The sequence below is a fragment of the Anguilla anguilla genome, chromosome 6, assembly GCF_013347855.1.
Source record: "Anguilla anguilla isolate fAngAng1 chromosome 6, fAngAng1.pri, whole genome shotgun sequence".
Lineage (NCBI taxonomy): Eukaryota > Metazoa > Chordata > Actinopteri > Anguilliformes > Anguillidae > Anguilla > Anguilla anguilla.
Genome location: NC_049206.1, coordinates 18,153,084 through 18,173,908, shown reverse-complemented (window position 1 = coordinate 18,173,908; position 20,825 = coordinate 18,153,084). Strand labels below are relative to the sequence as shown.

General features: G+C 38.6%; 1 protein-coding gene across 1 annotated transcript in view; it reads right to left on the bottom strand.

Moving 5' to 3' along the window:
- plppr5a (phospholipid phosphatase related 5a) overlaps positions 1–10,651 on the bottom strand; it is a 42,759-nt gene extending 32,108 nt beyond the window's left edge. The window contains exon 1 of the mRNA XM_035424049.1: positions 10,104–10,651. Within this exon, the coding sequence (XP_035279940.1) occupies positions 10,104–10,307 (204 nt within the window). The 5' untranslated portion in view covers positions 10,308–10,651. The remainder of the gene's footprint in view (positions 1–10,103) is intronic.
- Positions 10,652–20,825: the final 10,174 nt, after the last annotated feature.

Below are 20,825 nucleotides of genomic sequence, written 5' to 3'. Positions count from 1 at the left end.
GAGAATACTTTTATTTGCCTCAAACTATGCAAGGCGATATGCAATGAGACTCAACATTTATTGGCCATTTGTTAGGTTCTTCATGACATCACAAAGGGCCTGGACCTAATGGCTCAGAGCCCAGTAATAAATTGAACTCCACCCATTTAATCCACACGAGAAACCAGTTGCATTGCAATATCAAATAATATCAGTTCAAACATTTCAATTCAATTGATTTCTTATACTTTTGCACATGCTTAACACATACCGTAATAACCCCATACAAAGAAATCTGAAACCATTTGCAGATTCACCTTTGCAATTTAATCACTTGTTATATACAAATATGCAGTCCAGCAACTTCAGCTTGAAGTCTAAACATCACCAGGGTTCTCAAAATATTTTAATGAAATCCTTTTATCAACTTAGTTTGAGCCTGACTCAGATGATTAGTATTAAAAACACTGAAATCCAAAACTCTCTATGGGCTTCATTAATTAGCATGACAGAGTACAGTCAAGGTTAGCCTTTTTATCAGCAATGAAAATAATGATGGAACATTCAATTTAAATGTATAAATAATTTAACAGCAATATAAAATTTAATAGAAGTGCGACATACAGAATGGAAGAACTTTTAGTGACATCCAAAGTAATGTATTTTAGAGATTCAATAATCAAATGGTCATTAATCAAACAAAGTTCTTACCAGCTACAAATCTTTGCACATGAATCAATATCATAACAAAAATATTACCTTGGAGATATTTAACTTTTAACTTTGAGGTTTACTGCGACATCTTCAACTCAACGGAGCTAGCTAGCCAAATAGAAAGTATAGTTCAAATTGTATTAGTTGTCAAGCAAGTCAAGCAAGAGTATATCACCATTTGAGAAATATTTGACTTGGTGTGTGAGCCCACAGTGTGACAAGGCTAATTCATTTCGATTAACCTAAGCTGGTTTCATTTCTATCGAGCTAGCTACAGTAGCTACATTACAGTTTTGTTATATTGATAAAACACATGCATTGATAATATTTATTTAAAAAAACATACACAGCATTTTATAAGGAGAGAAATATTGGTATTTTCAAAAGTATACTTATTTTAAGTTAAATATTTTATAATAATGGCAGGAATAAAGGAATAAAGAGTCTCAATAATATGTTCTTGCTTGCAGAATAAGTTAGAGTACAGAAACTCCATCACCCATCTAATAAGTGCGGCATTATCTCAACTGAGCCAAATCTGAAGCAAAACATTCTCTCACCCATTTAAAATGAAAGCCAAAGCCTGCGACATAGTGAGGAGGAGGAGACGGAATACGCTGAAAGTGAGGGCAGCTGAAGCACCAGCAACCTGTCTCTGGACAGCAATAAAGATGATTCGGCAGCTTACTTGACTTCATAGGCTAACAGAAGTTCAACTCGATCGTCAAGCTAAGGCGAGCTCTCCGGCGTCCGTCATTTGCAATTTGGCTATAAATCATTGCATCAACGATACATCTGCATATTTACAAGCAAGGGAAAACGAAAAAAAAGCTTTACTTCAAGTATCCTGTCAGGCACAGACAGAAGTCAAGTGTTTTGTGCACTTCCTGTTTCTCCAGCCCCACTAGGACTATTTACAGTATAAGGCTATATTGTGAGATGACATATATGATGGATAGGACCTAAATACAACTATTGTGAAGTCAGCACTCCCCCATGCATTTATCTTGCCAGAAATGTGACCCAAACAAACGCTTTTAGCATGAAAAGGTAGGTATGTTATCTACTTTCTGAGGAATTGGCTGGAACCAGCTATTTCAATTACTCAGTGAAAACTCAGTTTCATTTAATAAAACCTCTGATTTCCAACTTTAGATCTCTCAACAGCATGAAGAAAATCTTCCTGTAATAATGCAGAAAATGGTTGTATTGGAATATTTCTGGAAGTGCTATTGTTAGAATCTGTACAAATGTATTGCCAGTTTGTGCTGTCCACTTATTTTCATTTTCTACTCTTTACAAAGAGAAGAACTGTCTCTGCAGAGAGGATTTGTTCATTATCCTTCTCGAATGTAATTGGGATGCACTTCTTAATCACTCTGAGCCAATGAGTACTTATTAATCATTTTGCATGTACTGTCCCAATGCACACAGTTGAATGTTGCGGTTTTATGTCATTCTAGTATTGAGCTCTGCAACTCTTCAGTAACAGACTATGCCCTGGAAAAGCCAGAATTCGCCAAAGACTTTGGAGGAATTAATAAATAAGTTGTAGGATTTTCTGTCTATGTGCCTTTGAACTACAGTATTATGAAGATAAAGTAATATTAAGGTCTGCAGAGGAATCAATGGGAGCTTTTCCAGTCTTGTCACAAGTTGTCACAAGCAAAACAAGTCATACTTTAGGAATACTATATTAGTAATACCTTATAGTTAGCAGTCAGTAAGTTTAACAAGTCTATTTTATGAAAAATAATTTTGTCTGACACTACTCCCAGTGCTTTCTTTTGCATATTTATGAAGCAGATTTGACATTTGTTCAGGAAGTTACCTTTCCTGGATTGAATAACAATGAATTTGTTCATGCACTAACATTTTCTTAAACAAATGACTTGTAGGCTGGGTACCTAACTAGCTTGCTTTCTCTTTACACCCATATTTTGCTGATGCATGCATAGCTTTAAAATAAAAAGGGCAGAATTGAAAATTCATATTATGTAGTCTGGTTGTGCAGATGGGAATAATATGTCAGTTCTGCAAAAATAACCCTAGGTAAGAGCCAAACAAATATTTAACTATTGTCATTTGACTTTCAGAAGCAAAATACACCTTTTTTCTCAGCCTACAGCTATTAGAGCCAGCCAGCTGTTGCACAGTCCAGATGATTGATTGGACAATGTGAGTACAGAACCCACCAATGATACGGGTTGCCTAAATCGTTCTTTGTGAAGGGATTGGGATTTTTCAAGTTGCACAGTGTCTGCCTGGTGTAAGCCTGGAGTTTAAGAGATTGGTTTTAGTGAGAAATCCAAACCAGGACTTTGCAAGAGACAGAGGAAAGAGATGTAGGGCTGGCTACCAAGCCACAAAAACAAGGTCTCTTTGGTTTATATGCTTTCTACACCACAGCTGAGGATAAATGCATTAACTGCAGCCGACTTACACTTTGATATATCACTTATACCTTATACAGTCGGAGTGTGAAAGGCCAGGAGTTCGGTGGTGCACCCATGCAATATGCCAGGGCCAAGACCTTATTTATCCAGGTCACCAGCTTCAAAATATTACCTGCAGTATCTCATTTATCCTTTCCGTAAGGGCTTTCATTAGAACAGAAGCACACTTAGTCCAGACAACACATCCTGCCGAAACAATGGTGTCCAGAATACAAGCAAAAAAATAATTTAAAAAAACACTGGCACTTATTTCCGACAGAAATAAATAATAAGAGTGGGCACAATGCTATGTAGATTTGGACCGGGCAGTTCAGTGCGCAGGAAGGCAAACTGATTCGCTTTTAGAGATCTGACTGATAGAATGAGCGAACCTCTAGGAATGAATTATTCATGGTATCTAACAAAGTGAAGGGTTGACGAACCAAGTGAGCTCCAAAGAGCAGCCATCCGCACATTAGTAAGCGCCCTAGATACTGTATCTTGCAAGAGAGGTCCACATCATATCAGATGTGCCTAAGCAGCAGCAAGATAAATAAACAGGAACTGACACGAGGAAAGCAATAGAGGTAATATTCATGCTCTTTGACTCTAATATTTGCAGATAAATAGCATGAAACCTCCGACTCCACTGTATGTGGCAGCAACAATCTGCGGTGTGAAAAGAAGAAGATCGGTGACATCACGTTTCAGAGGAGAACCACTGATGTCTAAACACTCCCGATTGGCAGTGGGGTTCCTGCATTAACAAGACAGCAGTTGTAAAAAGTTGGACATTCCAAATTAGAGATTGGACATTCAGCCCCAAGTTGGGTGTCAAATTACTTTTTTTTAAAACCTTACCTGGTTTACATACCTTTGGTATATCATTTTTATCATAGTTACTTATTGGAAGAATGGTAGAGTAAACACTGTCCCTATGTAATATATACTGTGGTCTGGACTGCAGTCTACTTTTGCCCATTTCCCCATCCTGTCTGTTGAACTTTTACTCTTGTCTTAAACATTCAGACAATGAATATTAGACCCACTTTGGCAAGTTACAAGTCAGTGTTTATGTCATCTACACAGTGCAGATGTATTTATCAGTAAGTCACCCTTCCCTTTCCAATGATCATTTATACAGCTATGAGATACTGTTGTAGGTCACAGCTTGTACACTTGTAGCACAGGTCATAATTTATGAATCAAAGAGCTCCACTGCACCTGCTGCAGACACCTGCTAAAGCTGTAATTATAATGCACTATATTTCCTCCCACATACCTTTAGGGTTTAGTCTATATCCTATCTCCTGAGACTCATGTCCCTGGGTGGTGGTGCACTGCACAACAAGCAACTGCACAACAAGAAGGCACCAAGCTTGGATTGAGGCCAAGTTTGCATGTTCTCCCAGAGGTTAGGCTGAAGAATCTAAATTGCCTTTGGGGCATGGAGGCATGAATGTGTAAGTGAATGGTGTGTGGTCCCTACGATGGATTGATGACCTATCCAGGTGGTATTTCTGCCTGTTCCCATTGCATGCTGGGACAGGCTTCAGATTTGTCATTAGAAGTTACTAGATGATACCATATTTTGATTTCCATCATTGTGTTAATTTGCATATCATTATCACTATTTTCCATTTCCCAGAAAATGGATCTGGGTGGCATTCAGACTGATTTATATGAACGCTTTACAGAAAAATGAAAATAAAAAATCATCAGTGAAAACAAGTGTGTACTATTGAATGGTGTGCCACTAGCTGCCAATGATTTTGTTTTTACTATGGAGATCCCGTATGGATTTTCAATCCATTTAGCAATCGATAGCACCATGGATAGGTGGAGTGAAGCAAGTGAAATCCACCAGCTAGCCAGCATATACCAGGCAGGCACTAGCTTTCACTATAGACCTAACACCTGTCTTTCTCTTGTGGGGAGGGGCACAATGGCAGCTCCTTATGCAACTGCGACTGATAGATCTCACCCCCACTCTTTTTTGCAGCCCCAGTAATCGCTACTGTATTGAAAAGCTTACTGGTTACAGCATCTCTGACAGACCTTAAACATCAATGCATTACATGGGAAGAAGTCTTGTATTATGGTTAGAGAGCTGGGACTCTAACTCTGAGGTTGCAGGTTTGATTCCTAGATAGGACACTGTTGTTGCACACTTGTTGTACACACTGTTGTTTTAAACTTGAGCCTTGAGCATGGTAATTATCTTGAATTTCTTGAATTACTGTAATATAAGACCAGTAGTATAAATGAAGACTATGTAAAATGTAAGTTCTGTAAGTCTCCCTGGATAAGATCATATGCCAATTGGCTACAATGTAAAAAATGTAGGCTTCATACGTGCTATTACATGGTCCAAGCGGTCCAAGAAGTCAATGCAATTCATACAGGAGACATGATCAGTTGCATAGAAGGGATGTTTTTATCGATCCAGAAAAAGGCCATCGATACAGTCCTCATCAAGGATTCCCTGTCAGTATAAATGCAGTGGGAAGGTGGACAGTGTGCTCTCACAGTGCTCCCCTTCGCGGTCAATGTTTGAGCACAGCTGCAAGTCACGCCTCTCTGTCACATCTCTCAGCACGCCACCCATGCGCCAGATCTGTAGCTGCATGAGACCACCGCATGGTGCAGCGGCCTTCGCTGGACCTAGGCATGAAGAACTGACCTGCAGTAAGCAGACTGCAGATGAAGGAGTGACCTGTTTGAAGGTGGTGAGCTTTTCATTTGCATATTTCAGAGGAAATATTGCACCTGTTTAGTGTGATGGGAAACGTACAGTTTCTTACACTTGGAAACTTAGTAATGCAGATGTTTTTTTTAAATGTTTTTAGCTGTTTGTCACTGTGGAAAAGCAAGAGGTAAAGTACATTTACATTTCTCAAGAGACAAGGAGGTCTGACTTATCTATTAAATCATCTCAATCAAGCCAAGTGCTCACCTCACGGGAAAGACAGTAGTTTAGCACTGGCTATTTCAGTGCATGGCAATAATCTGAAGCCCATTGGTGACTATGATGATTGACAGCAACAAGCTTGCAATGGTCATAGAGCCTGCAGAGCCATGTCAGCTGGGCTGTGCATTGCTGGCTGAATGGTGTATTAGTTAAGGCTAAAGATGTGACATTTTTATTAAGCGACAAACAAATCAAACATGCAAAACCGTAAGAAAAAGTCCTGATATGAAAAACACTGCCCGTTGTGCCTTTAATGATACCATGACAAAAACATTATGTGTGGTGACTCAACGCACCTATTGTTTGAAATCGGATTGAATGCCTTTACAAAACATTGTGCCCAAAGAGAAAGAGAGTGAGTGACATCTAGGCTTTTTTTGAGAAAATAAAGATGCTTTGTAATGTAGATCTACTGTTATATAATTCAAGAAATTGTTGACTACTTTGAATGAGAGCCAACTTTATTAAACATGATGTTGTACAGAACAGATTTCATGTTTAACAGAAAAGAATTGGCCCCACTAACCCATAAGAAAGTCTGCACATCCGTAGATAAGGCATTGAGCTTGCAACGTTTGAGTTGACCATAGAAGTTAAAAGTTAGAAGTTGAAATGTTGGGTGCAATGGCAATGCTCAGGTAAAGCACTGGCAGTTTCCATGGGGTCCAATGGCACCTAACATGGGCTGCTTCAGTAAATGCCCAGTGGTAGAAATGGGTAGTGATGAATCATTCACTTTCGACAGATTGTATAGCAAATGAGTGAAACATTAAGCTTGCCCAAACTACAGTCACATTGTGCATGGTATATGCACCAGCATGCTCTGGCCTTCTTATGTTCATATTGCGGGGACGCTCTTTAGGTTCCCTTATCAAACATGGTGCAGGTAATCAAATACTACTCTGAATGTATAGCAGTGTGTACGACTCCAAGTATTTCATACACGGAGTGGTGCCCACTAACCAGAAAACTAACATGCATCTGTCAAGGCAAGGAATTCATCAGACTGTTATGCATTGAAAATGTGCTTTGTGATGTGCTTTTCTCTTACAGACACTGGTATAGTGTTAATTTCTATTTCATTCTGACCTGTGCACATATTGCACTCCAGGAACATACAGACACCTTTGGGGTCACTCTCAAACCAGCCGGCCATTACCTGCAAATAGTGTCATCACAGTTGGCTCTAAATAAAGGCCATCATATCTAGTGGGCTGACTGTGAAGCAATTCACTAGTCACGCACTACAGTCAGCAGTTCAGATACATGTCTACTTTAAAAGGGCCATGTGTTCACCTAAAGCCATAATGTGTTTGCTTATTACACAGCAGTAGTTAATTTCTTCTCCAAACATTTTGCTTCAATGTTTAACTTGCACGCCGTACTAACACATTACACTCAAGTAATGCAATGCAAAGTAATCTAAATATAAACCTTGGACAGTATCTGTGTTTTTATTTTTTTATGGGTAATTCAATTCACACATTTTAGACACAAAATGTTGCCTGCTGATTTTTCATAATTATAGCAGTAGAAAAAATGGAATTGTATAGAACTTCTTCCAGTATGTTTCTTAAAAGTTAATAATGGAGTAATGTATGTAATTCACACTCTCTTGCTAGATGAGAAAAAAAACCTATTGGTTGCTCATCACGGATGGTTTGGGTGTGTTTCTTTGTCAGTGGAAGGGGAGCCATCCAGTGCAGCTGACCTGCTTACACCCCATCCCCATGCTCTGAAGATTCACCTGACTTTCTGCCAATACATCCAGCTGACCTCCCACATCTATTTCCATCTGTCACAGCAATCGAATTGTGCTCAGTTACTGTACAGATGTGGACAGATTTGATGCTGATGAACGCAAGAGTCGCAACAGAGCTAGATGGTCTGTGGATGGACATAATTTTTAGGAATGGCATGTGCATATTTCCTATTTATACCCTCTCCTACAGGTTGGTAGATAATTTGTATTTCGCTCTGCTGGTTCCATTTGGCCTTGATTAGGTTGATTATGTGTGCCAGAGGTGTCACATGTCAGCACTGTGTAGATATTAATTTGCACAATTTGCTTGAAGCATAATGATGCTCCCTCAGTGTTTCATACAGATAAGATCACAGCACAGCCCAAATTACCTATTTGACATTGAGAAACCTCTGAAAGAATATAATTACCACAATTTGAGCTGTACTTGGGAGCATAACTTTGTCAAAGCTTGATAAATTTTTGTATGAAATGGCTCGGCCTGCAGCCACATTTTGCCCTTGTACATGACTCCCCACTTTTAGCTTACAGCCATTTGTTTTTGTAAAATAAAAACAACAACCTCACATATTGCAACTAATATGCATAAATAAAACATGAGATATTCATGTATTGTCCCTTTAGCTCTTTGTTTGCACTTCCTAAAATACAAAAGGTTTTACTGTCAAGAATACATTAAACTGTATCGCTTGCCTATCGTGGCAAAATAAACTGGGTAGCCTACTGTTTCTGAGACTTAAAATATACTGAATAACATAATTTCAGTGCCATAATATTGCTGCACAAAAGCATGCTGTGTGCATGTTTTTCCTACCTAATGGAATGGAAGGCATGCACATGTAGATGTTATTTTTAGTCCTTGTGAGCACTTGCTTATGGTAATGAACAGACCCAGAACATGTGGAGTGAAATAAGAAATGAATATTTACCAGGCTAAAAAAGACACATGAGAGAGTGTGGGTCCCAAAGGCTAACAAGCCAAAGCACCATCTTTTGTCAATGTGTTGCCACCTAACAAATTTAAATCAGCTCAGCTGTTTGATCGGATATCATCATAAGCATACAACTTTTTGATGTGTTACCCCCTCTGTTGGAAAACCCTCCTGAGTAGCCAACTACACAGGTCAGAGAATCATGAAGTATGTTTGAAGTAAATTAACCAGACAGCCAGCTTTATGTTTCGAAAAAATGGGGGGGGGGGGGGGGGGGGATCAAATTCATGTAGCCTGTGCATCTTAACGACTTGGGAAGAAATAAGGACAGTCCACCCTATGCGATAAACCCCCAGCTGATAAACACTACGGGCCACTGAACAAACAACGACAGCCTTTAGAAAGTCCTACCAATCGTAATTAAATATGCACTGACGCCTTAAGCAAAGTGTGATATAGCACAAAGTGTGATGTGATGTAGGAGGGTAGTAAATTTTGACATGGCAGCAATTAATACACACACCAGACACGAACCATTGGAAAGTGGAGGGATAGGGTAGGAGAGAAGGGGTGAGGTTTGACTGTAGTGAGATTCACTTTAGTTCTGTAAAACATAACCATTGCCACCGATCTATGTCTGAACAGATCACATATATATTCGCACACACACCCCTCACCAACACACCCCTGTTAACCCACTCAGTGCTGCTTCTACTCATAAGCACAGACTGAATTAATATTTCTTTGATCCAAAAAAAAAAAAGTGGTAAAACGAAATTTAAGAAAGCGCCAACGTTGGGGACGTTAAATTATTGAGTTTAGGGTTTAAATTAAAATATGTTTGTAGAGGCTACAGCAAAAACGTTATCGCGGTATACTGAGTACTATTACATGGCAACTTGAAATGTTATCAATAAAAAAACTGATATTGAATATATTCTCCAAAATGGAATTGGATAGATTTTGTTGAGTGAAATGCGCAGATCTCAGTTGCTACAGCGCAATTGCAATTACACACTTACTTACACGATTAAATTTGCCTTTGTTTGCTATTAACAAAGACTACTTGTAGCTGTATTACGTATTTATATTTAAAGCTACATCTCAAACAGACCTACACGTTTTTTACGTCTGTAAAGGCAATTACATGTTTAAAAAACTGCCAATAGCTAACAATCGACTGTCATTGTGGGTCTGATTACCCATATTGATATACTAAAACTTAAGTATGTAAGGTGCCTTGTCTTATAGCATAGTCCATTACGATGCGCTGTTCGCACACTACAAGTAGCCTATAGAAAACAACTCACCACAAGTGCGGGCACTCCGGAGACCACTGCATATAGGACCGCTGGGGGTACAGCGCTCGACTCTTCAGGTCCAAGATAGGGCTTCGTGTAGGAACTGTCATAGCAGAAAAATCCCTGCACACGCACGTTGAAAGTGTCGGTGTACTCAAAGTAATAAGCTAGCATGACTGTCCCAGCCATTATTACCAACTGAAAATAAAGCATGGTCGTTACAGAGAAAGGAACACGCGATGGGGACCCACTGTCATCAGAAACGCTTCGCTGCCTCCTTCCTCTCTCTTCCTACTGCAACATGGGCATATCCCTCCTGCCTCGAGTTCCTTCTTCATGTATCGACAGTTTGAGGGGATAATCCGTAAAGCATCGAATTGCGTGCGACAGCGCGCTCTCTGCCCGCGTCCGCTCAGGCGGCTCGAGCTAGAATGAACACTGAGAATAAAGCGTGAGTCAAAAAAAACCGCTCACGTGTGAGCGTGTCGGGTCCTCATCTGGTCACAGTAGAGATGCGTGCAGACACTTGCTTAGAGCGAAAGCTACTATAACCTTTGCGCTCAGGAAATGTCTTTCAACAACTTGTCAGAACGATAGCCTACTACAGCAATCTATGATGTAGACCACCGTAGCGCCTATTTCTCTGATTTTACAGCTGTCAGATGAGTCTTAACTATGTTCAGGATTGCGTGTGTTTGTCTCTAGTTTCCAGACAAATATTTTTGACAAAGACCCAAAAAGTGTACTGTCACTGTCATTGTGGCTGAAAAGACGATACTTTTATACATACTTTTAACATTGTGGTATGCATACACGTAAATGACTGACAATGATGGCAGCAGATGTGTAATTTGTTGGAAAGGAAACGTACATTTAGTTCAAAAGGAAAGTGGATTTGTTATCCGTCTTTCCAAAAGTGACACTGAATTGCGATTGTCCGAGACGACAGCTGAGACGACGCAAAGCCATTTGTGTTTTCAGATGTTGGGGATTATAATTTATGAGTTTCAGGTCAATATCGCAACAATAGCCACGCAACATGAATTTCTTTGCAGTGCCAATTTAAACTCTTCGTTGGAGGCCCAAAATATGAATGACAACAGAACATTAGACTAGTATATACAGACGATGTTTATTGGTATTTTCAAGCATTTCCATTTGCTATGCCAGAGCATATTTTGATGAATAACATTGATTTAAAAAAATAGTAGTGCAATTAATACATCTGAGACTAAACAGCCGTGAATTCTGTTAGAGAGGAAATTTTCAGAAGGGCTTTTTTGTGATGTAATTATTCATTCCAGTCAGGTATTTATTTGCTGCAAACTAGCAGTAAATGTGATTATATTAAGTGTTAACTTGGGTGATCTATTCCAAGTTTTCATGTCACTAATAACACAACTAAACTGTAAAAATCACATATATTATGGGCACATGCTATTGAATCGTTCCGGTTTCTTGATGTAGTTATTGTTGTCTTGATGAGCAAATAAAAATGAGTCATTATTTCAACGCTGGCATCCACTCAAAATCAACTAGGTTTCTCTGAAAAGTGCAAACTCTCTGTTTGAAGCCAACCCTCTTCTTTGATTTTGAGCCACACTCTGGGTTCATGCCCAAGAAGCACCTGCAAACAAAAAGCGAAAACAAAAGCTTTCCATTTCAAAGACATTTTTGGAATTGTTTCCTCGAGGTGGATTCAATACTGCTGCTATACTTTTAAACACTGAATACAACAACAAAAAACTAAAAATAAATAAATAAATAAAGCCAAATTTATTTCATCACACAACAACACCATCTGATAAACATGGCTCCTTAGAACCACTGCAGTTGTAAAACGCTCAATTAAACTGACAAGTTGGCTAATAATTAGTACAAAATAACATTAAATCATGCAATGCCCACTTTCCAAATTGTTTTACATTAGCGCTTTGATATTGGATACCGGTTTCTTACAAAGCTAACTTGTAAGCAAACTTATTTCAAAATAAAAGGATAAATTAATTTGACCCAAAAATCATTAATTCGCTCATCCATTCATTGGCTGTATGATTTTAGAAAGCTAGGCCAACATGAAGTTAGTGTTTACAGTTACCCCCAAAATCTGACACAACACAGTTCATCTATAAATCCTTTCAAATGAAAGCACAACCATTTCAGTTACAAGATTTTAAAACAGCTATATATTGCTATATATATGAGAGGAAGCCACTGTTAGTAAACCTGAACACTGAAATTAAACTTACTACTGCTTAATGCTAACTGTGTCTGTCTGTAGCCACCTCCAAGTTTGTTGTCGGTGCCACTAGGTTTTAACCCCAGCCGCCGTTTTACATAATGCTACGAGGTCCAGTTCAATTCAAATTTCAAAGTATTTCGCTGCAATATTGCCTTTGATTTCACAGTAATAGTCTGATATCATTGTGAAATATAACTGTGAAAACATTATAAAATCCAGGTAACAAACAATTCACAGTAGAATTCTGACTACAATATTTTATGGTGAAATATTACTGTTAAATACTGTTAAATCCAGGTACCACTGATTTCAGAGTAAAATGCTGATTAAAATAATTTACTGTGAAATATTATTGTAAAATTGCATGAAAGTCAGGTAATTTTCAACAGTGTATGGATTATAAGAGAATGTTTCATTATTAGTAGGTTAATCCCTGAGTTGCAACTGTTCCATTCTATATGTTCAAATGTGCACATTGTGAGATTTGACTCCAGGAAACCTGCCAAATGCCAGACAGGGAATTCAGATAAAAGGAAATCGGGTACTTAACCTTTCAGCCCCTATTAATGATCAGTTACTTAGAAACATATTAGTTATAAGTTTGGAACTGCCATTTCCTCTGGGCATTGGTTCAAAATGCAGTGGGTACAGCTGAGAACTCTTCAGCACAGTATACACAATGGTGGCAACCTGCCATGTTAAATGGATGCATGCAGCCCAGATTCTCTGACTTGACTCAATCTGTGATACAAAAATCTGTTCCATATTCAATTTCCCCAAAACATCTTCATTCACTGTCCTAAACTGTAATCCTAATCTTAACTATACATCTGAGACTGATCCAAGATTAGAAAAAGAGATGTTTTTTTAGCCAAAGCCATGTAGCTTAAAGTTTGTATTTCCCCATGAAAGTTTAATTGTCCTCAACCCATTCCATTTGTTTCACAGTGTCAGCAAAAGGGGCGAGGGCAATCCCACAGGTTTATGTAAAGTGTACTCAGAAATGTATGGTCAGTAAGCAGTACTGAAAATACACATTTGATACTTAGACTGTATCTAATACATTTGACACCTGCTGCATAAATTAACAACTGGTGTGAAATAACTGAAAAAAGTACAAGTAAGTAAACTGGAGTCTCACAAAGTAGCCCATTATGTTACTATGTACCTCCAAGAAAATAGAGCAAGTGCAGACTGGATGCTCTGAAAACACAAGTTTCCATAGGAATTGAAGACACATTGCATGACAGCATGGGTTTAAAGACACTTACATAAGTGGAAAACCACAAACAATGTCCTATCTTTGCTCAGCCAATCTAAATAGCAATGCATTGATTGCTTTAAGACTCAATATTTATTAAAAGAAAGCAAAATGTGTTTCTATTTTCCATATGCTACGGTGTAGTACAAGTACCTTCACTACTGTCTGACAGGAACCATTTGAATCACAGAGTCCTCTCCTTTAATTAAAGCCCTAAACCTGGACTCTCTAGCCACAAGCAATTTGTTCATGTCTTATCCGTTATTATTTCATTAAACATCAAATTCCCTGGTTGCATAATTTTCTATGCAGGATTTAACTACTGAATATAATCCGGTCTTATGCTCTGGTAAGCGTATGATGAACAGCAATGATCTTCAACTAAGCATGCGTACTTATCAATCCATTCACCGGATTATATATTTTCAATATGAACATTTAGCCAAGCTCTATCACAGCTTGAGCTTCAAATAATAACATGGTTTGTAATGATAGGCTCAAGTGTAGCATTTTAATATTAATACAAGGCATTATCGAGGGTTGGTGACATGAATTTAATATCCAATCCAAACATTTATAAAGTGTGTGTTGTTATGGGAAAGCATTAGGACACATGCTCAAAAAGACACATGTTCAAAATATTAGCAGCTGTTACTATAAAATGCATGATGGAGATTTAGATCTTGGATTTTTGGTATTACGTTTAACTGGACATTAATCCCTTGTAATAAATTGTAATTCAATAACACACACTAAATTGTATTTCCCATGGTCATTTGTGTTATCCTGATTTCCTTGTTGTAGTATAAGGAGTCCGTGGCATCTGTTATCCGCTGACGAGGTAGGTCTAATGTTTTAAAAATCCTGAAAAAACTGTATTTTTTTTGTATCTTATTACAGTACATGCAGTCTCCGGTTGTGGTTTTCTTGTGGTATTGAAAATTATTGAGTTTAAATCTCTTGTTGATAGTTTGGAAATGATTTGGCTGCACACCAATAAACATTTTGCCCCACTGTGATCATCTGTAAAATAAACTGCTATCACGCAATGTGTGCAGTCTTTGGTAATTATTTATATTGTAGCACAGAGGCAGAACAGTCTATGGCCTGTATATTATTCATAAGGGACTACATTTCTTCAGAGCAGGATAGGAGTTGAAGTCCAGAGCTTGAGATTATTAATTGTATTTTATGAATTCTGAACCCCATCTCCCATCAGACCTTTGAAATCTGCTATGGTGCTCTGCACAGCTGGCATCTTAACTTTGGTTACTTTTTGGTATCATGTGGTAATCTTGCAATTTTGAAACAACAAAAACAAACGAACAAAATGGGGTGCAATTCAGTCCTACCAGTAAAGGCTGACGTTTCTAAATCTGACTGATGCAGCTGCTATAACAGGAATGTTTGCAGTTATGACTGAAATTTACCATTTTATTAGAATACATTTGTCTTGCATTTTCACCATTTAAAATGTTTATCCATCAATCATCTATACCCGCTTTTTCCTGGTCAGGGTCACAGGAGATGCTGGAGCCTATCCCAGCATGCATTGGGTGAGAGGAAGGAATACACCGTGGACAGTTTACCAGTCCATCGCAGGGCACAGATACACCATTCACTCACACCTAGGGACAATTTAGACTCCAAATAACCTGGTACCCTCACCTGCATGTCTTTGGACTGCAGGAGGAAACCGGAGTATCCAGAGGAAGCCCGCACAGACACCAGAACATGTAAACTCTACACATTCGAACCCAGGACCTAGGATTTGAACCCAGGACCTTCTTGCTGTGAGGCAATAGTGCTATCCACCGCACCATCGTACCAGCTTAAATGTTTATTCGCTTTTGAATATGTAGAGTTTCTGCTTTTTGGTACATGCATTTTAATATATTAAGCTAAGTAAACAGCTTCAGAATGGATGATCCTTCACACAGTGATTCACAAAGCACTTTGGGGTTTCACAAAATCTATTAGAGTAGTACATCAGCTTGGTAATAGGTATTGTGAGATTATCTAGGTATATTCAGGACACTTCCCTGATATTTGCACAAGACAACACATAGATGTGACCGAAATCCCTTGGGGACACTCCAAGTGGAATCACTGCCTCAGTGGAAATAGTGCTTCAGCATAGGCTAAAGCTGTTTCTACTGGCCTATTTCTGCACTGAAATCCATGCCAATACAAAGGTATTCAGTTCAAATTTACATCTCAGAAACCAAGATAAAGGAGCAAAGACAATGGATCAGTAAGCAACAAATAATTTGACTACAATGACCAGAGTTTGTTGTGTCAATGTAAAAAGACCAGTTTAATCCTTAAGTAAGGACCTACCCACTGATTGTAGTAAGAAATGAAAAACAACTCTGTATACTAATCATGGAATTCTGCTTTTGTTGTTGAATTACATACAATGTATTATCAAAGACCTTGGTAGAAAAAGAGTATTGAACATCCCCGACAGCCAGACTACTTATTCATTCAACTTGATCATAAGCGTCACCATATAAATGAGCAGCAGTTACTGTAAGGCAGACCGAGCCAGGGAAACTTCAAAGCGTCAGGCTTCAAGCAGTCTTGGCTTATCTCACGAGCCATGCTTCATGAGAAATTCATGCCTCTTCATCATCATACCCCCGAAGAATTGAACAGATCCACAGGAGCCTGAAAAAAATGTAAAATTATGAGGAGGGGTTGTGAACAATGTAAAAAATAACGCCACAATTTCAATTGAAAGCTGGACCATTGGGGCAGGACACATGGACTGTAAGGCTGTGGTATTCGTGTGTTTTCAGTAAATAGGCTACATTTCAAAAAGCAAGGGCAGGTTAGCATCTAATTGGGACTGTAGCTTCAGTTGTCAGTGTACTGAAGCAGCACACTGGTGCTGAATCCTGACCTTGCTAGTGCTGATTGTGGCCTTCAGCCAAACTGTAACAGCACAGCCTTCATGTAAATCCCAGGGCAGTGAAAAACCAGCCATAGCGTAGCCCAGAGAAGGATGATATCAGTTAACAGGTTTCAGTATCAGTTAACATCTCATGCAAGGATGTCTTTTCTGTAAGAAACTGTTATGTGGACTCACACGCCCTGTGGCATGAATCCAGTCTACAACTCTCTTTAACATTGACTCACAAATAAATGCAAGAATATCTAGAAAATTCTGGTTTATGAACAGAGTAAACATGACCATAAGATCTTCTTTTATGTGTGCAGCAGGTAACTTGACAATAAGGTTTTTCATTCCACATTGTAATTTTTTTTTTTTTTTTTTACAAATGAAAATATCATAAATAAGCATGCTCTCATTTTTTGTAAAAATATCAGCACAGAAACAGTGCACTGGGTGTTACTCCAGAAATCTGCCATCATAACATATTGCTGTATGGATTCAGGAAATGTGTTTTATTGCCAATGTACTTCTCAGTTTGGCTTTCTATACACCAGCCTTTCCTGAGCTTGCCAAAATGAAGCTTTTCACAGAAAGGAGTCATGTGAGAAACATGGTGACAGGTGGTAGACAGATCTGCATGTGTTTTGAGCGAAAGTGATAATGAATTAGGGAAGTTCCTCGACATGCTGACTTTCTGATGAGTTATAATCAGCATTTCTCCTGGTGTCTGCATAATCAACCTGCTCTGATAAATAAGGTGCTTATGAAATGAGGGCATTCAGAAGGTAATGGAGAGGGAGGTAGTCAGGCCTCTAGAACTGTCTGAGTTTACACACTCTGAAAGATCCCATTTACTCTAGGTTGTCTGTGCTGTGTGTGGGGTCTGTTTTTAATAATACTAGCAATTGAATGGATTTATGTGGCGTATTTTATCTTTTTCAGAATCTCAAAATGCTTTACAGTGACATTTGGACATTCACCTCAAGCACTACTGGTATGTAGTGCCCTGGGGTAATGCATGTCGGCCATTTTCAAACAAGTCAATGACTGACAGCTCACTGTAGCTCCATCCATTGTGGGGTTCATATAACCTTACTCTACCATCAATCGCTTTGCTGTCTTATGCATTGTCCTTTAGACATTTTATGTATTCCTCAGGAAGAATCAGCCAATGATTTGCATAGAATTAATATGGGAGAGCTTGAATGGAACAAGAGAAACTGTTTTCAAGAAACTATGCTTCTACTAAACAAGTCTGAAGTGGTAGTATTTATCAATGGCACTCATGATTTTTGTTATTTTTTTATGAATTAGCTATTGTTTGTTTAAGAGTCTATTCTATGAACTCTTTAATCAGTCAATTTTTAACTGTAAGTAATTAGGGCCTAAAGATTTAATTCCAGATTGTAACAGACTTAGAACAACACAGTGTTTAATTTAGCTGTAGAACAATCTTGTCCCAGTGGATTCATATGTGTTTCTTTTCAATGTGTTAATTTTAGATTGCCGATTTATAGCTGAAGAGTTGGAACATAATCAGTTATTCAAATTTTTCATTTGTGGATCTAAACGAAAAAACTGGCCATGAAGCCATCACTGAGAATATTGCATAGCCTACCAACAAGGCAAGCTGCAGGCAATAGAGCACAGAGTGGGTAGAACAGAGGGGTAATGACACAATGGAGCCAACAACAAAAATTCTTAATCTATTTTTTTTTCTCAAACCCACAGCAAAGTGACACATACAGCAAAACTTTAGCAGCAACCAGGCTATGGCTGCACAGCTTCGGACAAAACAGTGCAGTTTATGAGAAGGAGTTTTGCAACCTTAAGAAGAGTAAAGAGGTGGCAAATGTTTTGAGACTTTGATATGGTCTATAATTCTCACGCATGATGAGGCCAGCCACTACATGGGTCATGTAGTCAAAAACCTGCCGACCATTTAGACCTTGAACTCTACTGACGAATCTTTAGCCAGCTGATTGAGACTAGAGAGTATGAAAGGATTATGTGGAGTTATAACTCACTCAGCTCTCTCAGGTATGACTGAGCTCGGCCACTCAGCACTGTTCATGTAACTCAGGTTGAATGTTCAAATCTACTGCTGTCCCCCTGGACAAGACACTTAACCTGACCTACTTTGTTCAGTGTTCACAGGATTTCATTCGAGGTAAGAGCATCTGTCAGAGAAATTTAATTAATAAAATCAATTAATTGTATTAATAAACAGTTCAGCTTTGTAATTTAACAGAGCCAAAGGGAGGACAAAGGCTCAGAGCCTGTCCATGATTTTTTTTTTTTTTTTTATCAAAATCCTGTCAGAAGGATTTTTGGTGAAATTGAATGGTGAATATTGGGAAAAACACAGTTTTGGCTGCCAAACAGTAAGGCATCACAACAGCCAAGCCCAAAGGATATAAAGACATTAAAAATGTAGGAGACTGGGAAACATCTTAGCTTGGCAAAGTTTTGAAAATGAAAAAGGCCACCCTTGTTTTTTTTTTATATACATGAGCCTTCAGAGAAAGATTGGGTTTAATATTATTCCAAGATCTTTTATCTCTTTCAGTATCAATGTGAAAAATATATATTAGGATGTGCCTTTTCATCTTGAGAGACATGAACACGCACATTGCTATGACAAATTATTAGTTTCCATAGAGACATAACTCCCTCCCTCTCTTGCTCTCTCTCTCTCTCTCTTACGCACAAACACACAAACAAACACACAAGAGAGAGGGAGTCAGCCCATAATAGTCATGCACTGTGGGAATAAGCCTTTACACTCAAATATAAGATGTTAATAAATATATATATATATATATATGGGGAGGACAGGTTCCACGTTCAAAAATCATTCAAATGATTGGAAACTTTATTCAACGAGCCCAAAACAACAACTAATGTCACAATATAGCATAATTCATAACACCAGCAGGATGCTGCATCTTCTTCCATTTGAAAGGTTCTATTATCATTCATACTTACTTTAAAGTTAAACAGTATGTGAAGACAATGAAGCTTAATGGCCCTAAGTGAATACATTTATTCGTAGAGTCTTGTATCAGGATGCTACCTGCCTATGCCATTTGCCAATGAATAGGACACACATCAGCCCTTCGTGTTAGGCTAGGTTTATGTCGGCCAGAGCTCATCAGATTACCAATCCATAAGCTACCTCCAGCTACTCACCAGATGTCAACAGGTTTCCAAGTGTCATCAGTGAGAAATACCCCTTTTTCCAGGCTGACACTAGCTCTCCTGTGATATGGTGTGCCTTCTACAGTAGTTTTGGAAGTAGCCACTGGCTACTGTGTGTGTGTGTGTGTGTGTGTCTTTGTATTTTCTTTATGCTTAAATTTTAAATACTAAAGTCAAGAAGTATACATGAAAGGAATAAATACAAGGACATTTCTGTATTGGTCCCAGTGCACTTATTATTCCCAGCCTATTGCACTTTGAATTTAATACCTGCAATTAAAATCCTTAATGGTCTCAATCTGGATCTGAGACATGCGTGATTCGAGCTGCCCAACCTGGATCCCAATGGGTTGTATTTTAGGGTCTTTAGGACTCTGCAGCACCTCAGTCATCAGCCCCGTGATTCGGTGACTCTTACAGCCCTAATTCAGCCAATTTGGTATCCCACCCAAGTGTGGGAACATCAGGAGTTTAAACAGCTCTGGAAAAAGCTGCCAGGCTGCAGCTCAACAGGATAGAAGCTGAACAGATTGCTGTCCACATTCACGCAAACACAGCAAGAAGAAGTGAGCAATGTTCAACCAGAGGTTACTGTGCCACCCAGTGGACAGCAACCAAAAAACGTACAGTAGTTACTACAATTTTTCAACAGGTCTAAAGACAAATACAACAGTGAAATGGTTCCTGCTGCCCACTGCAGTTTCCACAGATAAGACAATGTGTGGTTCTACTTATACAAATAAGGAGTTTGAATTTTGTATTCTATTCACAGCATAACTGGCATTTGCAACAACCAGTCAAACAGAAATAATACACCTGCATGTTTGTTTGGTTTCAACCAAAGACATCAGCAAATGATGTTTGGGACATTGTCTCTGTCAGGCGGAAACCATTTCAATGACAAATATCAGCGTGTAAATATTCATCCAAAACGTAAGCATATATTGGCTTTGTCCAGAGCTGACAGCATAACTGCAAACAGGACCACTGATGCATGCAAATGGGCAATGTAAGCCAATCAAAGCCAAAAGTAAAGTTTTGCTTGCCATAATTTACAAGCATTCAGAAAAGAAAATGTTCGATATAAAGGTAAGGGACTACTTTTGGGCAACATGTATAATGCATGAG